The sequence below is a fragment of the Galleria mellonella genome, unplaced genomic scaffold, assembly GCF_026898425.1.
Source record: "Galleria mellonella isolate WM207_F2 unplaced genomic scaffold, CSIRO_AGI_GalMel_v1 utg139, whole genome shotgun sequence".
Classification (NCBI taxonomy): Eukaryota; Metazoa; Arthropoda; class Insecta; order Lepidoptera; family Pyralidae; genus Galleria; species Galleria mellonella.
This window is the reverse complement of record NW_026441995.1, coordinates 9232749-9256254: the sequence shown is the minus strand read 5'-3', so window position 1 is coordinate 9256254 and position 23506 is coordinate 9232749. Positions and strand designations below refer to the sequence as shown.

Genomic DNA, 23506 nt, shown 5'->3' with positions numbered 1-23506 from the left:
ACCTAACAAACAAAAAATATAACCGAATTGAGATCCTTCTTTTTTTTTTTAAGTCAGTGGAAAAGTGTGTATTGATAACAAGAATCCTTTATCAGAATCTATAAACTATATAAATTTTGTGATAGTAAATAGATACTCGTATAAGATTGAATATTAAATAAAGTGTATGACCACAGACAAATCTAAATGTAAATAGTTGACGGATGTAGCTTAATATGTATAAAAACCATTAGGAAAATACTATCTGTAATGTTGCTTACGTCAATCTCTTGTCTTTATACTTACTGCGATATGAATTTCATTTAGAAATACAAACCAAAATATAATTGTAATTCAAAATTTTTTACTTATTTAGGACCAAAAATTTATTGATAAAGTGCACAATTACTTAAAATCTACAATTTTTATACGAATACACTGTAGTCTATTCATATAAAAATTGTTTCTACTAGAGTACCCTCCACTTATCATTAAAAAAAATCTGTTATGTAAGAATAAGAAAAAAGAAAATAAAAATAATTTTATTTTTTGGTGATTTTTATAACAAAAGGAAAATGGCACTATAAATACTAGTATAGGGAGATAGGCGCAATTAATATATATGTATGTAATACTAACATCCACGTTCCTTATTATAAGATTTTGTTCTACATATTCATATTTTTCCATTGACGTATTTTATTTTTTCATTAGTATTATTTTCATTCCGAAGGCTATTAAAACATATAATCGCATGTCATCAAATTGAATAGACCAATCAACATCAGGTAAAGTATATAATTAGTGGCAAATACCCACAAACGAGATTCCTGATAATTAAGACGGTTCTGTTACAATAACTCAGTTGTTGTTGTTGGGGTGCGATGACAAATCAATTGTCATTTGTTAAGTGACTTTGTGATATTTAAATTAAGAAAATGATATACTTTTGGATTTATATACTGCTAAATGTAAACTTATTGTTTGTGTGCGGTGTACCAAAAGGTAGGTTTTTTAAGCTAATTACAAGTTATATAAGTATTTACCTATATATAGATATTGTGTAAAACAATTAACCTGTGTTCAATTAAAAATTAATAAATATATTTCTATTGTTTTACTTGAATTATTATAATTTAACTATTTGTTGGTAAATATAGATCATTTATAACATCTACTTAATTTAGGAAGTTACATCTCCATATACCTAGTCTTTAGGAATAGCATCACTGTTCATGTTCACTGGTGAGAGTTTCCACTATCAGGTAAGACGTCAATATATTTACCATTCAAAGTAAAATAAAAAATCCAATATTAAGTTCTGTTTTAATGGTAAAAGTCTACAAAGAAAAACATGTCCCTCGTCTGTGCAAGTCTATACCTACTATAAAAATGCTACAATTTTATTAGAAACTAAAAAATTTGCAATGTTCGCTACATGCTAATTTTCATGTAAAACAGTATATGTAAACTTTGCTTATGCTAATAGTGTGTCACTGCAATATCCAAGTGCTGAAGATTAACAAACCTGTGAGTTCGTGGTCACATGTACTATGTATGCAGTATCTACATTTATTTTTATACAATTTCAAAAAGAGAAGGTGATTCAGATTATTTGTATATTTTTTTGGTATTTCTTTTGCAATTTCAACGAAACATTATTATTGTAGCATAGTGAAAAAATTATGAAGGATATAAAATAAATAATAAGACGTAAGCTACCTCACACAATACCTAATTAAAGACTGAAAAATACTGTATTTAACTGATCATGAAACTGTGTACTTGTAAATTTAGAAAGGTACAGAAATATTTCGTACTTGTATTGTTGAAAAGACAATGAGTAACCTAGCTTGAACGTATTTTACGAGGGTGTATAACGTAGATTTTCTAATATCACTCATAGTATCTCTATACCCAACTATGGATATTTATAAATAATAAAGGAAGAACCTTGTCATTTTGAGTTATCAAACAGACTAAGTTTAACTTTCTAAGTATTACTTCCTCTATTAATACTTTACTACTAATGTAATTACAGAACAGTGTGAAGAATGTGTACCTGTGGAAAATTGTGCTTTTTATGGGCAATTGAACAATAAGGAAAAAGAAGACTGGGTGGAGAGATTTCAGTCTCAGTGTCAAGATTCCCAGACAAATAAATCAAGCCCAATGTTTGGATTCTCGTCAAAAGCGAAAGGAGATTTGGTAATATAGTTTCAGTATGTATTACAATACGAGAAAAAACTATTCAATATACCTATTGGGGGTAAATTTAATTCACTTTATTTGATTTGGTCCTCTTATTATTTAAATGGTTATTTAAAAAAGGGAAATTTTTGTTTAAAGATAAACTCAAAAAATACTTAAATAAATTTAAATATTCTTTCACCTATATCAGTAAGTTACATAAGCTGTATTTTATTTACAAAATAAAAAGCAAATCTAACACTTCTTTAGTGTTGTAAAATCTTTGACTGTACTGGAATATTACTTCAAATTATTATGTAATTAAAGTATTAATTCTAAGAAAGATTTATTCCTTTATGAAATCATAAATAATAGTAAAATAAAAATCTCCCATTAACTCAAAAAATTGTCAGAAGATATTTGGCAATAAACTGACACAAAGTGAATGCAAGTGGCAAAGGATAGACAGGTATGGAAAGATGGAGAGATATATGTCTGAAGAAGAATAGTTAATAGTAGTAAAACATTGATGGATAACATTATTATATTTTCCAACCGATTGATGGATAACATTAATATAAATTTCACTTAATATTTCCTTACTGCCGTTTAAGTGTTAAACAAAATGTTTTCACAATTTTACATTTATATTAATTATTACAAGTTTACCTATAAGTAATCACTAACGAACATAATTTAATTGTAAAAATTAATAAACAAGACATAAGAAAATCGTAACAAGTAATAAACTATTGTTTAATTTAATAAACAATTATTAACGAGCTACTGTTCAAAATACAGTTTTGTGCGAAATTGCATTTTCATTATCAGTGTACAATGAAGTGATTTATTACAAAATAAACGTGTCATTTCATTATTTTGCTGCAATGATAATGCCTGTATGAAGTGACAAATTGATTGCATAAATAAACAACCAATGCAGTACGTTTTTTGTTCAATTTTTTTAATGAAATATAATATAAAGTTTACAACATTAATTCTACAGATACGATTAATATTTCATATCAAAACACGGGTAAATATTTCTAAACTTCCCCTATAGAACGTTTAAATAATACCTTTATATGTTTATCTGATATATTGATAAATTTATCTATATGATGTCTATATCTATATATATTTCAATTTCTAGATCCAGTACTATTTTAATAATATAATAAAATTGTAAGTAGATGAGCAATACTTATTTATAATTAATATAAGGGAATAAAAGTTAAACAAATTTTTTTTTGAAATTTTGGTCAAAAATCTACAAAAAACTTAAAAAATATTACAAATATTCTCTATACCTACTTTGCAATATATAACAAAACGTACTGTACCTGTTTTATCTTTCTGGATATATACTTAAACGATTAATTAATTTTTTTAATTATTATCGTTTTTAATAAAATGTTAATATGATATTAATATTATGAAAGTTAATAAAGATATTTAGGTGCTTATTATTGAATCACTCGAAACAGTTGCTCAAATTTAAATAAATTTTAGTACACGGATATACATTTGTTAATTATTTCTAGTTTAATAAAAGGGATAGATACATTTTATGCTAATTGACTTAGATAAAAAACAAACAAAAAACTTTAAGAAAAGAGCATATTCCCTTTTAAAGCCCGGCAGCACACCTGCAATGCCGTTGGTGATGTGGGTGACCATGGCCGGCGGTAGTCGCTTACCATCAAGTGAGCCGCATGCTCGTTTGCCCCCTGTGTTGTAAAAAAAAGGTCACTTCTAGTAGATACTGAAGTATATTTTATTTCAGGTATGCTGTCCAAATTTTATTTGGGGGGCGGAAAACAAAAAACGACCATCAAATAATTACCAAATCAATTTAAGTAAAAATAACCACAACAGCCATAAACCATCAACTGAACCTAATGTACAAAGAGTAAAAACTGAACGTTTACCTACATATGAAAACCAGAACCACAACGCAGACATCAAGAATAATAAAAATTTCGATATCGCTAACATGTTCGGAGGTTTACCCGATAATAATTTTAATAACATGTATAATCCATACCAGCAGGGCCCCTGGTATAATAACCGAAAACCAATGTCAAATCCTATACAACAAGGTTTCGTACAAAATCAGAATCCCTATTTCCAAAGTGTGAATAGGAATAATAATATGGAGGGTAATCCTTTTGGGGCGGGTAATTTAGGAGGTCAGTGTCCAGTAACGAGCTTACCCCCCGATAGTCAAAGTGGATGCTGTGGACGAGAGGCAACCGATCCTGATAGGATTACTGGTAGATATGTTTTGAAAGATATATTTCTTTTTAAATCTCATCATATGGCTTGATGTTCTAACAATTTTATTAATATTAATAATCCTTAGACATTATCAGAGGGAGACTTTATACAAAAGTCGTTTGTTTGGGTACCTCTGTCCCATTCGTGTTTCCACCGTGAAGCAGTTGTATTTGAATGGCTGTGTTTCAGTTTGAAAGGTGGGATATGGCAGTGAATTTACAGGACACAGAGGAATAACAGCTGAGTCCTAAGAAATGGCAACGCATAGGGAGTATCATGGGTGAAACATACTCTGTTATGTCCATGGTACTGCTCATGTCTATAGGCGACGTCAGCTTATTTGCCATTCTAAGTTGCATTAAAAGAGACATATTACACAATTCTATCTAGTTATAAAATAAGCAAAACTTATATTACGACTATTAAATAACTGACAGGAATATTAAAATACTTTTCTTTATTAATATATACATATTACCTAAATCAATAACAATCAGTCATAAATACAAATGTTTATAATGTTCAGGAATCGAAATCGCGATCATAAGAAAATAAGGCGATATGTTAAACTATGTAGTTGAACAGCTACACTACAAAGTTGTCATTAATTAATGTGTTCAATTTTGTTAAACTGCATTTTATTCATAAATGCTTTAAATAATTCCCTTATGTATCACGAATGAATACGGTTTATTTTTCCACGTTTCTATTAATTAGTTTTTAGAGTTTTCTAGAACAACTAAATACCTACTTTTGATAACATTAAGTAAATGACATATACGATGGACTGTGGTTTTCTATACTAATTTTAAACGAGGAAAATTTTATTATTTAAACGTAATAGATAAATACAAAAACTACTCCATTGATTTTTAAAATTATATTATTAGAAAGCTACATTATCAGAGAGTAAAGTAGGTTATACATTATTTTTAAAAATTATATTTACCCAAGCGAAACCGAGCCGGATTTGTAGTATACATTAACTATTACTATATCGTTATATTATATGTTAACTTATCAAATATTTGTACGCATTAAATATGTCTCTATATGTTTATGAATAATTAATAAATAAATAGTTACTTTCTAATTTCTAATTAATTGAAAGATACATACTAACCGTATAATTAATAAATAACACACAATTGCACAGCTATATGTAACAATAATAAAATTTATTATTTATTCACCTTTTTAGCACAATCACCAAATTTTAGCCAAAATCGCTGGAACTCTCGTTACAACAGGGCATATCCTCGAATTAATTCCCCTTTGAAGCTATGGAAATCTCCAATGGATAATTATAGAAATTATGGTCGATACAAACGATCTCCTGATGAAGAAAAAGTGAATGTCACCATAGACAACCGCATAGCAGGCATGTAAAGTTAAATAAAGTAAAGTAATTTTGTACATTAATATACCAAAGATTTAAAAATGTTTTTTTACAACAAATTTTCTGATAAGAACTATTATATAAAATACAGCAATTGTTTTAGATATTACCTAGTTAGTTCTTGCAAATTCCTACAAATATTCTTGTAGCCACGAAATTGTTACCGTACTTTTATTATATAAACCAAAATCCATTTAAATATGTTTTTAAAAGAAATTTGTTTACTTTTGTAAAAACTAAAAGAGAGATATATCCTTTATCTATCTACTATACGTCCCTTTTCTACTTTATAAGCATATACAGTGAAACTTGGTTAAGTGGGACCTGGATAAGGGAGAAACCTCCATAACTTAACTTATGCTGAGGTCTCAACACTTTGGCACTAAATTTAGTTAGTGGGACGAAATAAACTACTATATTTGGGTTCCGTTCTTTCGATTTTATAGTCACAGTTAACTCTATAATTTAGACAACGAGTGAATTTTATTTCTATTAACCTCTGTAACTAAGACAACATCAATTTATTACCTCTCTAACTTGGGCTATTTTGCATTTCAATTTCTTACTTACTTATTTTTATTCTACCCGCAAATTTTGCACTTAAGTAAAGACAATCAGTGCCCACAAATCAATGTTTTTCTGGCGATGAGGTTTGCTAGTAAAACTTTGCACAGTTACTTTGAAATGATATCAATTGGTGACCAAAACATATTTGATAAAATTTATATCTTAGAAAAACATCTAATGGCTGATACTTCTAAAAGACAAACAAAAATGACCGATTCCTTTTATCGATACATTCTGTTTACATTTTTGTATTATTTGTAAAAAAACGTGTTTGAATATTTTGTTTATTACATTTATTACCTATAATATTATTATTTTTATTTCTAAGATTAAAACTTACGTATAATTATTAGACAACACGTTAAATAATTTAATAACCGTAATTTCACAACTGAAATAATCTGTATTCTGACCCCTATTAATGAAACCCTCTGTAAATTAGACAGCTATATATTTATATATGGATAACTGAGACACTGGGCAAGTGAAATACCTCTGTAAGCAAAGTAAACTTAAAGGTCTCTTGATGTCTTATTTAACCAAGTTTCACTGTATATACTGACAGTATTATGACCACATAAGTAATTCTAATTAACTTAATTCTTATATCCACGTGATATTATTGGTTACAGGTGGTAAAGAAACAGAATTAGAACAATTCCCATGGACAGTTTTATTAAAAACCACATTTGACTATGTAAAAAATACAGCATCCTTCAGCTGTGGGGGTTCGCTTATTAGTTCTCGTTACGTGTTAACAGCAGGACATTGTGTTGTTGATGAAGGTGCTATTGTCATAGAGTAAGTGTACACATATTTAATTATTTATTTTTTCATCAGCTTTTGTTTTTTGTACAACTTAGTTTAACAAGTTTTTTTTTTAATGGGTGATAATGGAATGATAACTCCACCCGCGCTATCGGTATACACCGGCGGAGCACCAGTGAAGAATGATAGGTGAGGATGAAGCAGGCCAGTTAGCCCATCGTGACGAATTCAACAAGAATTGTTCACGATGGTTTCCAGGGGGAACCACGTGGAGGTCGACCTGACAGGATATATTGCCAGTAATGGGGCTATTTGACCCCATTACTAACAATCCCTTTACCCCCAGTTTAACAAGTTGACCACTAACCTGACGGGAAGAAGTAAACGTCGCCTACAGACATCAACACCCCTCATGTGCTAATCCTGAAAAATAAGATATTAAATATGATTTTGCAAGTGCTCTATCTGAAAGACGAAGGTCTTTCACCAGTGCATGTCGCCAGTGATGACTTATGGAGCCGATATATAGTTCTACACGGTTGCTTACATGCAAAAGCTTCAAATTACTCAGCGAGCTATGGAAGGGCTATGTTCGGAGTTTCTTTGTGTGACCGAAATTTTTTTTTTATACCACTGAGGTGGCAAACAAGCATACGGCCCACCTGATGGTAAGCGGTTACCGTAGCCTATGAACGCCTGCAATACCAGAGGTATTACGCGCGCGATGCCGACCCTGAAGAAACCTCTTTATCCCCCTTTTGAAGAACCCCATGCTGTAGTCTCTTGAGAAAACCTCGGCAGGGAGCTCATTCCATAACCTGAGTGTTCGTCAAAATATGAATATCCATTAAAGAACGAAAGATAAGCAAGCTGAAGTGGCAATGGGCTGATCATATAGTTCGAAGAAGTGACAACCGATAGGGAATAAAGGTTTTTAAGTGGCGATCCCGTACGGGCAAATGCAGTGTACGACGACCCCCCACTAGATGAAATGACGACCTCAAATGTATTGCAGACAGTCAGAGGATGCAGGTGGCTCAGGAACATCGCTTATGGTAGTCTGTGACCTCCTATATGTTCAGTATTACAGAAAACGGTTGAGTTATAAGTATTTTGTAACTTCAATGGCACATCCCTCCCATCAAATCAAAACACATCATTAATCCTAGAAATTATAGAGGACATAATCACTTAGATGGATAGTTTTATTACTTTTTGTCTATTTTTGCGACTTCATTCTATTCCATTTTTTATTATTTCATTTTTGATTGAGGAAACTATATTACTTGTTCCAGTGTCGAAGTATACTTATCTGAGTTTGATAAGCGAACATTTCCAAAAGATTGCAAAATAGTATTTGGCAAAGGACAGAAGTGTGTGGAAAATATAGTGATGCATGCTGAAGACGTTATCTCGCATCCAAACTACGACGAAAATAGGCTTTATAATGACATAGCATTGATAAGACTTCGCGGTAACGCGCCTTATACAGGTAAACTAATTATGAGTAAATAATAGTATTTATTTATTGATATAAATGTTATTGGATACATAAAATGTTACGTCATAATTCAAAATGAAAAACAAGCCGACGGCCTACCTGATGGAACATGGTAACCTTTGCCCATAAACAAGAACAGCAACATAGATTCACATATTATTTTGTGATGCTTACACCTAATGCATTATCATTCTTAGCAACAGTATGGTGCTTTGAAAAATCTATAATATATATATTTTATTATTTGTAAAACCAAAATACATCTATAAGAGTCTAAAATCTAATCACGGCTATTTGGTGAGAGAAACAGACGAGTATGCATTAAAATAATGATGAGAGAATTTTTTGTTATTTACTATTTATTTATTTATTTATTCATTAGTACAAACATGTGTACATGGCGGACTTAATGCTAAAAGCATAACTAATCTATATATTGCCAATTAAGCCAGTAAATATTGTTTTGCCCCGTATCATATTTTTTTTTTAATTTTTGTTATCGGGATAAAAACTATCCATTCTCCAAATTGGAGCAAACAATATTTACAAAATTTACAAAACTTCATTAAAATCGGTTGAGCGGTTAGCGAGAATTAATGACATGAAAATTTTTATTTATTAAGGTGTACCACAGTCTTATTAAATAATAACCTAACTTAACCCAAATGGGTTAATATATTTTTTTTCCCATTTAGGTCGGATATAAGATTATATCCGACCTATTTGCTTACCACCTATTAATATCGATGACCCGGATTTCTTCAATTTACGACTGTCGGTCGCTGGCTGGGGTCGCAATGGTAAATATAAATCCGACATCAAACAATCGACTTTCGTGAATCTAGTACCACAAAGGCAATGTGTGAAATATTATCCGCATTTATCGAAAATGCAACTTTGTGCGGCGGGGCATTCCGGTGAAGACACATGCAAAGGAGATTCTGGAGGTCCACTAATGATGGTTTACGAAGGAAAGTACTTTGTAGCTGGTGTGGTCAGCGGCAAGAGAGCCGACTCGCCGTGTGGTACATCCGTACCATCATTATATACCAATATTTATCATTATTTACAATGGATAGGTGAGCACATAAAAAATTAAATTATTAAAATATTTAAGTGTACATATGTTGTCTGATACATTAATTTTATTAAATTAATTTTTCCTGACAATATTAAATGTTTACAACCTGCATTTTTTATTTTATTTAGATATTTAAAATTTGAAGCACTACCAAGAACCATAAGAATAATATATATCTCTGCAATAATGAGACTGTTACATTTTACAAGAATTGACTGATTATTTTTTTATTGTTGATAATGGAATGGTAACCCCGTCTGCGCTAACAGTATACGCTGGCGGGGCATGGTGAAAGGTAATGAATGAAGATGAAAACAGAGGGCCTACCATGAAGTGTTTTCCGAAATTTCGGAGCCAAACAAAACACAAATTTGATGTTAAAATTACATAATACATGTCGTTTTGAAATATTAAAAATGTTAAAATATTGTCCCTTTGGAGTTTTATGGAAGGATGTATGCCGAACGAAATGTTAAATTCCATTTATTGATCCGCATTTGGTATAAACAAAAACACGAAATTAAGTCCGATATTTCGGAATTTCATTTCATGGTAGACCCGCAGGTCAGTTGGTTCGTTGGTTGGAAATATTACTAGTAATAGAGCTGTTTGACCATATTACTAATAATCCCAGGATTAATAGATTATGGTCCTTGTATATATGTAAGTTAAAATCAAAATCAAATCGGTACGTAATGTACCCATACTATATACCATTTGGACAGAACTTACATGATAAAAAATTTCAAAGAATTTTAAATTCTCTATACTACTCATAATTTAACAGCTAAATGCGCCATATTAACACGGGAGGTTCAAAACCTTTTATCGTTTTTGGACTCATGTTTCTTTCAAAGGCTGCTAACAATTCAAATTTCATCCTATATTTCACACTATCATAATATACATATAGTAAGTGAAAAAATATTTAAATCCGTATAGTAATTATTCTATAACCTTTCCAACGTACAGTGCCATTGATATCAGTATTGGTGCAATACAACAATGAAAAGTGAAATAAGCATTCGCACATACAATAGAGTCCCAGTTTGATCAATAAAAGATATTACCTTATGTAAATATGGTAAAATTAACTTCACAACATAAATATAAAATACTTAAATAGTTCATAAGTATATTTTAATTGACTGCATGACTCTTATAACAGTTGCAGCATTGTCGCAAAGGACTCACTTGAAAGCACTCTTCTTACCCCATATAAAGCAACACAATCCGGCAGGAGGCTGGAGTACACTTAAATGAGCAAACACTATTATCAGGCGGCCGAGGGAGTGCAGATTTCCCAAGAGTGCCCTTCTCCTTAAAAGTGTCGGACGAATGACCGCTATTCGCTGCACGAAGCGGGAACGGATTTTTTTTTTCTAAATAGATGTGACACAAAAGACAAAGGTTTCGAGGGTAGTATGCGTGTTAAAATAAATTGCAAATATATATGTGTATATTACATTATTTGATATATTATATTACTTATATATGTTCATATCACTTAAAGGTACTGGCTTTGTAACTCTTTTTACTTGAAATAGTTACTTTAGCCACTTTCATAACTCATATCATGAATGCGTGCCGGTTTTTATATATATGTTTCAAAAACCATTTATCTGGCATTCTACAAACCAATAACAAACTCTTTCTCGCAGTATTGTATTATGAATTTTATTACATAATAAACTAATATAATAACTATTTAAAATCGATTTTTAGATTACACAAAGTCAAAAAGAATTTCAACCACGTAATGCAGCCTACGAACCACAAAATGACAATATTTTTATGATCTAAACATATATTTGAATAACTTAGGAAAGTTGTCTGGGATTCAATCTTGGGACTTCCGAACCATTGACCGACTAACCTAAGACTACTTATCTACTGTTAATATTAACTATTAATATTGTTTCTGCAAACGTTCTACTACGTGTTTCACTTAGGTTCTCTCATGCACTCAACTTTCACTCCACTTGGGACCACTCGTACGCTCGATACACTGAAACCCACAAATGACGTTTCAACTTGTCTCCTAGACGAGTTTTACGTTGTATAGTTAACAGAAACAAAGTAAGTACAAAGTTGTGGAAGTTCGATTATCTAGATTAAATCTGTAAAGTTATTTTATAGTTACTTCAAGCAAATTGAACTATTTACTTATGGAAAAACATAGCGTATGAGCAGGTTTATATATCTCCTAAACGAAATTTCAAGACAGTTACATTAATAATTTTAATAATTGAATGCGCGGAGTTATCTACTACATTTTGGTGTCTAACTATATTATTTCTACGATGTCTTCTACTTGTACATATAACTCAGAACATTAGGAGTCCGTGGCGACTCTACACACGCAAACGCAATCTATGATGACCTTCCATTAAGATGCAGTTATTTCATTTAGTTTTACCAGAGGGAGACTTTGTACAAAAGTCGTTTGCTTGGGTACCTCTGCCCCATTCGTGTTTCAACCGTAAAGCAGTTGTAGTTGCATGGCTGTGTTATATATATAAATATATTACTTTTAGTAAAATATTAATTTTCACGTTAAGTAACAACCAATACCAAGTACCTATTGGGAGGAATTCTGCCTTTTTTAGCAATCTATAGAGGCTAATCAATGCTTAGCGGTAGACAAGAAAAAATTAAGTAATAATCAAAATGAAAATTATAAAACTGTAAACATGTATAATATATAGGTACCTATATATTATATATATGTAATATTATATAGGTATACTGATGCATACAGTCTAATATAATAAAGCATCAAAGTTGGTTTTGTATTGTTTTCAATTGGTAGATAGGTATGGTTGTTATTTACATGGGTGAACGACTTTAAAAATTAACATATTTTGTCGTTATCATCGCCAGATTCGAAACACAAATCGATTTATTTTCACAACATAAGTCTATATGGAGCGGGATTTGCCCCACCGGACCGCGTAAATTTATGTAAAATCAATGCAACAAATAAAGAACGATACGGCGGTAAATATGTACGGCCACGTCACAATTAGCATGCGTCCCGCTGGGACAGACACGTTTTGTTGTAAAGTTATTTTTTATGCTTCTTTTACACATCTGGGAATAAATCACTTGTTAATAACAAATTTTATAACTTTTACTATTGTTTAACTAGTCCTATTGTTTCGTTAATGTTCTCCTTATGTCTATCAAAGGCTTCTTAATAATAAATTTGAGAAATAAAATATTGACTTCACAGAACTAAAAATCCTTGATAATATTATGAATATAAAATCGAATTAGTTTGTTTGATTATTTATTTATTACCACTTGATGCTCAACAAGTTCTCACGAAATCGGGTTTTTTAAAATCATATTTTGAATGGAGAAGAATAGAGGCTACTGTTTAATCCTGGTCGTCGCAAAGAAAGTCGTGGATAAAACCTAGTATCACAAAATATTACAATAACATTATTAGTATCATCCTTCACAAATTGTCATAAAAAACTGCTTCGAGTTATTGCATACACTGACACCCTACTACGCAGTAGAGGTCGTCTGTTGATAAATGGAGTCGCCCTGTGTTTGCCCACACAAAGTCGTCACTTTAATACCATTATACAAATCTATCGTTGACCATATGTATGGGCAACTCATTAGCATTGTACGAGATGCAATCAGACAATCTCCATATTACTACTTTAATACTTATTACATATAGTGTAATATTACTGAAGTATGTAGGATATGTCTGATATTGCGGGCACCTATCGGCAGCAGTAATAATTTATCATCAGCTGATGAACAAAGGAAGACTTCGTACAAAAGTCATTTTCTTGAGTACCTCTACATTCATGTTTCAACCGTGAAATAGCCATACTTCACGGTTGAAACACGAATGGGACAAGAGATATCCAGAAAAACGACTTTTGTACAAAATCTCCCTCTGGAACAAGTAGGGTGGGCCCTTCAAACCGAAATATAGATATTTTATTTAATTTATTATTAATTTACAAAGCAGTTTAGTTATTTAGTTATCAATATGCTAGAAAGCTGGCTGCCTTTTGCGCATACCGGCTCGCCTTTCACATAGTTTATTTACAGAACACAATACGCGATCATAATTGCTCAAGGTTAAGCTCAAGTACAATAATAATAACTATAAGAAGGTAGCACGATATTTAAAAATAGTTAGGTAGATAACTCATTGGCAAAATTACGGTATTAGTAAAATAAGTGGCGCAATTCATCGAGTCCGCTGTCCACGCACACTAATGAAGCAATGCGCTTTCTAATACTCATACAGGATGTTCCCTTTATACAAATAAGATCATTTTTTATATTTATTTTTTAATATATCATTTGTATAGGTTTTTAATAAAATAATCTTTAAGAATATATTTAATGTTTTTAGAATTTATTTCTTTTTAGTATCATTTAGTAAATTGTTTATTAAATTTGGAATAATATATCTATTATATGTATTCGCTTTCCATGCAAGTTATTGAACGACGGTTGAAAAAACTTTTTATTTGTGATATTTCTGATTTGTTTTAATATGTTGGGTATTTTCTTGTAAATGCAAATTAAAAAATTGTGCTATTAATATGATTCTTTTGACTTTTTCATTAACTATTATTAATTGACAATACGAAAATAATTTATGATAGTCATTTCTGTATTGCATTTTTACTCTACGCGTACAATACACTTCAATATACGAATCTATAATGCATAAATTTGAATCAGGTTAGTTGTTCGACCGTAACTACTTAGGCCGTAGGATATTATTGACTCGCCCAATGATTCGTTTAAGTAAAGCAATACAGGGTAAGGAACATTATTTTTTACAATTGCAAATTTAGCTAGGATTGCACGCAGTTTATCACATACATATTGTATATGATCATTCCATGACTATCAATTGCCAATAATCATACCCAAGTATATATGACTTTTAACAACTTCTACAACACTGCACCCAGTTACACAAATATTTGTATTAGTATGAAGACAACTGTGACTGTGTGCGAGGTTTATTGGAAATATTTTCCTATTTTGGCTAGTGCTTATATACATTATTTTAGTTTTGGCAGGATTTAGTAACCTAACTAACCCCTGGTCGTGAGAACATTTACATAAAATGTTAAAATCTGCTTGTAATTTGTCGAGTGTTGACTTATATCACCGTCGGCAACGAGTAAGCAAGTATCATCTATAAATTGATATACCTCACAGGACTTAATCGCAGTTATAACATTGTTATGTAGTGCAGTGGTCCAAGTCCTGATCTCTGAGCTGTTCCCCTCTTAATCCAAACCTTGCCACCAATGGCTTTATCAACCTCGTAAAACAACATGAAAATGATAATCCTATAATACTAAAAATAATACTAAAATATACAATATGGCAGTGAATTTACAGGGTACAGAGGCATAGCACCTTAGTCCTCAGAAATAGCAACGGAAGGGAGGTATCATGGACAAAATAGTATACTCTTTTATGTCCATGGTACTACTCATGTCTATAAGTGACGGTTAGCACTTTCCATCAGGCAAGCCCTCAGCTTGTTTGCCATTCTAAGTTGCATAAAAAAAAGGTAAACCATGCATGCTAATTGGTTCCCTATGTTATAAAAAGCTATTTATTTATTTACTAGGTACTTCGTCATAAATACAAAAACACAATCGTAACATATTATGAAATAACAAACAAACGATTTGCCTACTTAGTAACTATAGATAGTAATTGGACCTAGTTAGTTCCTTATACTATAATCTAATAGAGGTATTCCTAAAATATCAAAAACATGGCAAAAATATAAATTATTATAAAGATTGTATTTCCTTTTATTTATCAACTAATAATGATCACTTACGATTAATATTGATAAATGTAACTAAAATAAAACAAGTATGTAATAAGTAGATCTAACTGTCCCAAAATCTTTGAAGTGCGTTAGACCGAAAAGTGTTTAATTATTTGTGGTGTATAATATTGGAACATTTTAGTACAGATCGAATCCTGAATTAAGTCAACCAGAAACACAAGATTGTTTCCGTCCAATAGGTCTAATCTCTCAGATGGGTATTCGTGCCGAAACGATCCTCTTTTATTGGCGTCTCTTTGCCAAAGTATTCGACATTTTCATCGCATTGCAAGACTAATTTTAATGTTTACCGATACTTCTTAGAATTGGCTCATTTACAGGTAATATAGACTTGGAACAATGGTTACGGGGGAAGTGAAATAGATTCACAGACAATATAGTTGATATACTAACTGCAGCCCGCAGCGTTGTTTGCACTAGTTAGGGAAAAACGATGTCGAAGTTTTAGCTTCGCGTAAGTTTTATAATTTTATAGGAAAGTATAACATAATGGAATTAACAAAAAATCTAACTTTCTGATCTGATCAGAGAACCCACACTACTTTTAACGAATTTCATAATAATAGGGTTTGATTTTATTTATCTTGCTGACGCAATTGAAATAATGAAATCCTTCAAAAATATTACAAAGAGCAACGGAAAAAATATAGCAATTCGAAAAAAATCATGAAACTGAAAACATTCCCAAAGGACATTCGTCGATATTTCACGAATGTATCTAAATATAAAAGTTTCTGAAAGTATTAGGCTGCCTATTGACCCATAATATACTTATACTTTTTATCTTAACTCTCGCGGGCAAATCGATGGCGTGACCGCTCTGATCTAACATTAAAAATATTCCTCGGGCATAATCGATTAGTTTCACAAGTACTGTCATTAGACTCCTGACTATTATAACCCGGGTAAATGTCTGTTTATTCATATTGATGATAGATGATAAAACTTTATATGAGAAATCAGTTTAAGATACGATAGGGCTGATATACCTGAAAAAGGAAAAAGCACTAAAAATAAAAAAAAAATGTCTCTTGATCCGATTATTTGCCATGCTGTCCAAGATATAATATAACCATAATTTTCGACACGATTTATTCCATCGGTCTTTGAAACATATCGCACGCGTCTATTATTTTACCTTTCTTTAACAGAATCTGGACTAAATTTTTTTTTTATAATTTTGCTTCACATTACATCCACTTTAACTACTTCAACGTAAATACTAGTTTAGCAGTCTTATTTTAACCTATCATATTGGGAAAAAATTGCATTATATGATAGAATATGGATAAGCACTAAGTTCTGATAAAGTTATGTTTCTCGACATTAGTTACGAAAGTGACTGAAGAAGGAGATCCATGTGAGGATAGAAGCATTCAATACACTATGCCTACTTTTCAAGGAACTGGGATAAAAAATAAATAGAACTTTCGACGCAGTCAATACATCCACTTTATTGTGTTTTATTCATTTGAGGGTCTGTTTTTATTAACCACAATCTTCTATGGGAATGTAAACATGAAATTCATTGTACATATGTAACGAAATACGAAACTCGTTTCATATTCAAGTCGGTCGGGATCGTATGGGGTCCAGTTTCTGTTTGTACCTCTTCATACGTGGACTTATTTTTAAATCTTTAAGATTTTTTAAGATAATTTTTATCAGCATTGATTAATATTAGGTAAGTATATTTTTATCTATATTCAATAAAATTATATAGATACTCGTATGCGTAATAATTTAAAAGTATTATATTAAAGAACTAGCAATCCAACCCGGCTTTGCATGAGTAGATAGAATTTTCGAAAATCAATACATATAATAAAAAAGGTTTCAACCAATTCCATTGATCGGTTATTTTGTAGCATTTCATATATGATTCTTTAGATTGATATAACTTTTTTCTAATAAACCGATTGAAATATAATAAACATTTAATGATAGGTGGAGCAAACCGCAATGCATTAGTTAAAACCGCATCCAAATCGGTTAAGTCGTTTCTAGAATTAGCATGTACGCAAACGTACATACAAACAAACAGATAAAAATTCAAAAAGACATTGTTTTGGATTCTATTGCTTTTAGAAAGCCCCCTATAATAGATTTTTTTTTTATATGTCTTCGATGTTCAGACAGCGACCAGTTACAATTTTATTATATCTATTGATAAAATTGTAACCGTTTGGTCCCGTCATAGAATGGGGGTCACCCCTTCCTTTGCCGCGGGCAGCAATGTCCCTTTAAAAACATCACCAGTCTAAGTGCGGTTGCTAACTCGCCTGCCAAGCGTGGCAACTACAGGCAGAACTCCCCTTATAGAGGGAGCCCATGTTCAGCAGTGGACAATTAACGAATAATATGATGATGATATTAATGAACAATATTTTGAAATCTTTATCTTATTGATTTTTTTTTTTTCTGTTTGTATAATAATAACGTTTCACAAAAAAAACTAAATTGATTTTGACAAAACACAGTGCCTATATTGAACTAAATATAAGTCAATAGGTGGGTGGTCCATAAAAGTTTTAAAAATTAACTCCTAATGAGGGTAAATTGATATTACCAGCTAAAGGTGTACAGCTAAAAATATTGTACATTGCAAACGTAGCAAGCACAGCCAGTCAGTTTTAACAAGTCCACGTAGAAATACATTACCTTTCTAGAAAAAAAATAAGTATTTGTAGTTCTTGTAAAACGAGTATTGTATGTTTACAGACGTTCGTGGTATTTAATAGTATATTATAATTAGTAAACAGCATAATTAATTAATAAAAATATGTCACTAAAACGAGTTGTGGCTATTACCGGATGCGACAGCGGACTCGGCTGGGCAATAGCGGCAAGATCAGCCAGGGAAGGTTTGATTACCGTGGCGGGAATGTACAAGGGCACTGAAACAAAAGCGGCACAGGCATTGATGAAATTAAAAGTTCATCCATTCGCTCTGGACGTCACTGATACCAAAAGTGTTACTGTGTTCAGAGATTACGTAATGTCACTCCTAGCAGAGAACCCTAATTACAGTAAGTATGTCTTAATTCAATCATATTTTTATTAAATTTACGAGTATGTTACTTACCTATGTGTAAGGCAGCTGTGGGTAGTAAGAAAATACTCGCAGTAAAAATCTTCACTACTATTTCTCTAGAGTCAGCTTCGATTAAATGTGTTCAGTTGCATTCATTATTTATACATATCAACACAACATCACAACCGTAAAGCAGTTGTTTGCATGGCTGTGTTTCGATTTGAAGGGTGGGATATGGCGTGAATTTACTAGGTACGGAGGAATAACACCTGAGTCTTCAGGAATGGCAGCGCATGGGGGGTATCATGGGCGAAACAGTGTACTCTGTTATGTCCATGGTACTGCTCATGTCTATAGGCGACGGTTACCACTTTCCATCAGGTGAGTCGTCAGCTTGTTTGCCATTCTAAGTTGTATAAAAAAATCAATATTGCGTATATTATTATTATTTATATATTATTAGCAGATAGGGAGTATTGCGCATTTCAAAATAAAAAAAAATGTAATGACTTTTCAAAAGTGCTTCAATGTAAGTTTATTTGAATAAATGATTTCTATTCTATTCTATTCAAAAATCTAGATACAATAATTTATTTCATTCCTTGGTCATTTCCAAAGTTATGCCTCTTCTTTTATTTTGCAGATCTTCATGCAATTGTGAATAATGCCGGCGTAATGACTGTAGGAGACTATGAATGGCAAACACCAAAAAATATAGAGAATACCATAAATGTGAATTTATTGGGTGCCATGAGGGTAGTAACAGCATTTTTACCTGATCTGCGGAGAATTGCTTTGGATGTAAGTATCGTTTGAATTAATGGCCTTTATCCAAAGCTCACCCTCATTAGTCATTAAATAAACGAAAGGAAGGTAAATAAGATTATATTTTTTTTTTTGTTGGATTTGGATACAACTTAAGTACCTCTTTTGGGTGGAATTTGGGTATTTTCGTATTTCTGACAATATCCCGATTATCCTGATATAAAAGAAAATTTACCAAAGAATTTGTGAAAACAGATCTTTAGATAAAATATAATAGGAAATGTATACACGGTTATTTTGTCTTTGATGTGTATGAGAGAAGTCGGTGAGTGATGAGTTTCAAGACTCCTACCTGCCTAAATATGAATATAAAATAAATTTCCGGCAGTTTTTAAATGAAATAGATATATTATATATTATACATTGCTAGTAAAATTTAATACTTTGGATACATTGTAAAAATATTGATTGATTAAATATTTGTATTCTATGAATTACGATACCAAGAATACGATAAACTTTTCTTCATAAATTAGAAGTTAATATTCGAAGACATTAAAAAAATATATAAAATATTAATAATATTATTATATAATATATTATTAAACATTTTTAGTACAGCAGGTACTTGGTTTTGTAAAAAATAAAAAAAAACAAACTATAATTCTAAGTAAATATAAAAGACATAACGGAGTGGTCAAACAAAAGAAAGACAACAGAAGAAGGTACGGAATTACTCAAACTCATATTTACTGTCTGTGAAAATAAAACGGATGCGGTTGGCGTTTCCTGTGACTAATTTCAATTTTAATTATATAAATACATAATTGCAAATAATTTACGTACATTGCAACATAAAAATATGTTTTTACGGCGTCGGTTATAGACATACAATTTTGTTGCTGAAATATTATAAAAAATATTTTGGACATCAAGTAGTTCATAGACTTATGACTTCTTCCTTTACATAAGATGTCTTTTTTTATTTGTTTTCGTATACTGAAATAGAAATAAACGAAAAACATATGTCGCCGCCCTCAAATAACAAATAATTGAATTAAGGGCAGGAAGATGATAATGAAGTCTCTTTCCCCCTAGATGACTTTTAGTGAAATATAGTGAGACACCCCCTCTTCCTTCCTTATATGAGATTTACCGAAATTTTAAATAATAAAACTTATTTTGATGTCATTGTACTTTGCAGTATTTGTTTGAGTAAAATAAGAAAAAGAAGATATATGAGATTTTCTTTATATTTCACTCCCTCAATTCTACAGATGAAATTTGCTGAGATTTTACTAGAACCCTCACTCTTCTCTCCTCACGTTAATTACGTGAGCTTTAAGTGAGGTGGAAGGATAGATAGCTACCTTAGAAAGTTAATGCTCATCAATGAAAACAAATTAGTTAAAAATAAATGTTAATACTTCTCTTACAGAAACAATCAAACCCTCGTATAATCAACGTAGCGAGTCACTGTGGTTTGCATCCTTTGCCTGGATTTGGAGTATACAGTGCGAGCAAGGCTGGCTTGTTAGCTTGGACGCGATCTTTACGCTTTGAGCACAGACTTTATGGCTTAAATGTCGTTGCTTTTATACCTGGTAAATATCTTTTCAAAATATTTATTTTATTATATATCCGTAATTAGATAATATTACTGGATCGACTTGTCATATTCGGATAGACCGTATATTCAAATATCAAGATCTCAGGAATTGTTGCATATTATGAAACGACTTATAAATGTGGAATAAAGGTGATTATGACTTTTGTGCTTTCATAAGTACACACTATTTTCAACCGACTTCAAAAAGAAGGTTCTCAATTTGTTTGTATTTTTTTATGTTTCATTCTTCATAACTCTGTTAATTGTAAACTAACTTGGAAAATTCCTTTTTTATTTGAAAGGATATACTTACAGTTTAGTCCCATACGAGGTTTGTCCGGAAAGTACGTATAAAAGTTTTTTAAAAATTTTATTTTACAATTATTCAGGTAAATCAATTTTATCCCCTTCAAAGTACTCCCCCTGTGACATAATGCACTTGTGCCAACGCCGTTTCCACTGTGAGAAGGCTCCTTGAAAGTCCTCTGGTTGTAGGTTTCTCAGCTGCCCCGTCGTAGCTTTTTTTATCTCATTTATGTCCCCCAAATGCCGCCCCCGAAGTACCAATTTGGTTTTTGGGAACAAGAAGAAGTCACACGGGGCCAAATCCGGCGAATAGGGGGGTGTTCGGTCACCGTAATGGAATTTTTACTCAAAAACTCACGGAACGATCTTGGCGCAAATTTTTTTCATTTGAAGTTCGTTTCTTAGAATTTCGTGGACCACGGTTTTGCCCAAATTAAGCTCTTCAGCCACCTGTCTGACCGTTAAACGACGGTCCCCATTAACACAAGTTCGAATTCTTTCCACGTTTTCGTCGGAATGTGAAGTGGAAGGACGTCCTGAACGTGGGTCATCTTGAACGCTTTCTCGGCCCTCTCTGAATCTTTTTAGCCACTTGTGGACGGTTGGTTCCTTCACAGCATCATCCCCATAAACTGTTCTGAGATCGGCAAAAATTTCACGGCCATTCTTGCCGAGTTTCGAGAGAAACTTGATTACGACGCGCTGCTCTTCAACGGAAGCGGGCTCCATGCCGACGGGGTTTCGTTAAGAGGTAACTTCACAGATGGCGTGACAAGCCAGTTCGCACCGCACGGCGGTCAGACCAGAACTGAAGCATTGTTAGGGACATAAGGAAGGGGTCCTGCGCTTACCTGGCCTCCCCACTCCTCTTTCTCGCATTCCAGAACACTTTTATACGAACTTTCCGGACAGACCTCGTATGATTTTTACAAAAACGGTTCAGTTGTTTAATTTCTCTAACAAAATAACAAGATTTTGCTACAAAAGTCGAACAGAATCTTAATTAAGTAGGTATATAATATATGGCACAAGATTTATTTTTCTTAATTGATGACTTATTACCTAGTTAGGTCGTAAACTGTTCTTATCATCTCCTCCTGTTTATTGACTTTGTTGAATAAATGGATGTAGTTCAAAACAGTTATAACAGTTTAGCAAATATTCTTTTTTTTTATACCACGCAGGTGACAATCTAGCATATTGCCCTTTTTATGATAAACAACACTGAAGCCAATGATTAGCTATGCGTCCATGATACCTATGTAATACTATAAGTATCATAGACGCGTTGCTAATCATATAGAAACTTTAATATATCCATTTTGAAGAACCACATACTGTAGTCTCTAGGTAAAACCTTGTTAGGGAGTTTTATAACAAACACATTGTATATTATGAACATTGTTTCAGGTGGTTTCATTGGTTCAAGTAACATTATGGCAAATCAAACCTCTCAAGGTAATGCAATGCTAGAACAATTAAATGAAGAACAAAAATTATTTTATGGTAAAAGGATTGAAGCTCTAACCAATTATTTAGGAGCAGCAGGGCAAAATACTAATTTCGATTCATTAAACGATGAGAAAATTATCGAAACATTTATTAAAGCATTGATAGATGAAGTTCCAAAGGATTTATATATTGTGGAGTCGTGGAGATATATGTTTTATTATAATTTGTTAAAGTTACCTCTTCCAGAAGCTTTTCATCATTGGTTAATTAAACAATTTCTTAGCTTTCCTGAAAAATAATAAATAGTAATTAAATCATGTTTTGAATGTTTTATACTTTTTGTTTCATTTCATCGACTTTTCGAGAATGGCTGGACCAATTCAATATTTTTTGTCAATGCCCGTTCAACTCTGAGAAAGGTTTTTATAGAAATAAAAACTGGAAAAATGGAAAATTATATAGGCAAATTAGTAAATTTGAGGATAGCTGGTGTCATTGTAAACGAACTTACGAACGATATATGAAATTGAATGCTTTGTCTTCTCTATTGATAGGGAAAACTTTGGGGAAACCCTAAAATCTTTGGGAAAACCATATAACTAGTATAGCGATAATCGAATTAACTAATTCGATTACTAATATTATTTCAGATTAATAATTAGAGCATTCTTTTACTGATAGTCTTTGTTTTCCGATTGATGAAGACGAA

At 31.8% G+C, this 23506-nt stretch overlaps 2 protein-coding genes across 3 annotated transcripts; both read left to right on the top strand.

The window, feature by feature from the left end:
- The first annotated feature begins 805 nt into the window (after window positions 1-805).
- Window positions 806-9874, top strand: LOC113513673 (vitamin K-dependent protein C-like). Its single transcript, XM_026897665.3, has 7 exons — window positions 806-984; window positions 2021-2187; window positions 3956-4445; window positions 5651-5830; window positions 7048-7216; window positions 8479-8675; window positions 9392-9874. The coding sequence occupies exons 1-7, from the start codon at window positions 918-920 to the stop codon at window positions 9781-9783; spliced, it is 1662 nt and encodes a 553-aa protein (XP_026753466.2). The 5' UTR covers window positions 806-917; the 3' UTR covers window positions 9784-9874.
- A 7341-nt stretch (window positions 9875-17215) lies between these two features.
- LOC113513663 (D-beta-hydroxybutyrate dehydrogenase, mitochondrial) lies at window positions 17216-23130 on the top strand. 2 transcript variants are annotated; one of them, XM_052903426.1, is made up of 5 exons: window positions 17216-17315; window positions 18353-18660; window positions 19309-19466; window positions 20869-21034; window positions 22756-23130. In XM_052903426.1, the coding sequence occupies exons 2-5, from the start codon at window positions 18414-18416 to the stop codon at window positions 23094-23096; spliced, it is 912 nt and encodes a 303-aa protein (XP_052759386.1). In that variant the 5' UTR covers window positions 17216-17315; window positions 18353-18413; the 3' UTR covers window positions 23097-23130. The 2 variants fall into 2 exon arrangements, with proteins under 2 accessions (XP_052759386.1, XP_026753455.1); XM_026897654.3 differs by lacking the exon at window positions 17216-17315 and having other exon boundaries at window positions 18210-18660.
- The last annotated feature ends 376 nt before the right edge of the window (window positions 23131-23506 follow it).

Coding starts and splice junctions, on each gene's coding strand:
- LOC113513673 (XM_026897665.3), top strand. CDS start 918: ATGATATACTTTTGGATTTATATACTGCTAAATGTAAACTTATTGTTT. Junction 5,831..7,047: donor CATAGACAACCGCATAGCAG/GCATGTAAAGTT, acceptor TATTGGTTACAG/GTGGTAAAGAAACAGAATTA. Junction 8,676..9,391: donor CGGTAACGCGCCTTATACAG/GTAAACTAATTA, acceptor GTCGGATATAAG/ATTATATCCGACCTATTTGC.
- LOC113513663 (XM_052903426.1), top strand. CDS start 18,414: ATGTCACTAAAACGAGTTGTGGCTATTACCGGATGCGACAGCGGACTC. Junction 18,661..19,308: donor AGCAGAGAACCCTAATTACA/GTAAGTATGTCT, acceptor TTTATTTTGCAG/ATCTTCATGCAATTGTGAAT. Junction 19,467..20,868: donor TGCGGAGAATTGCTTTGGAT/GTAAGTATCGTT, acceptor CTTCTCTTACAG/AAACAATCAAACCCTCGTAT.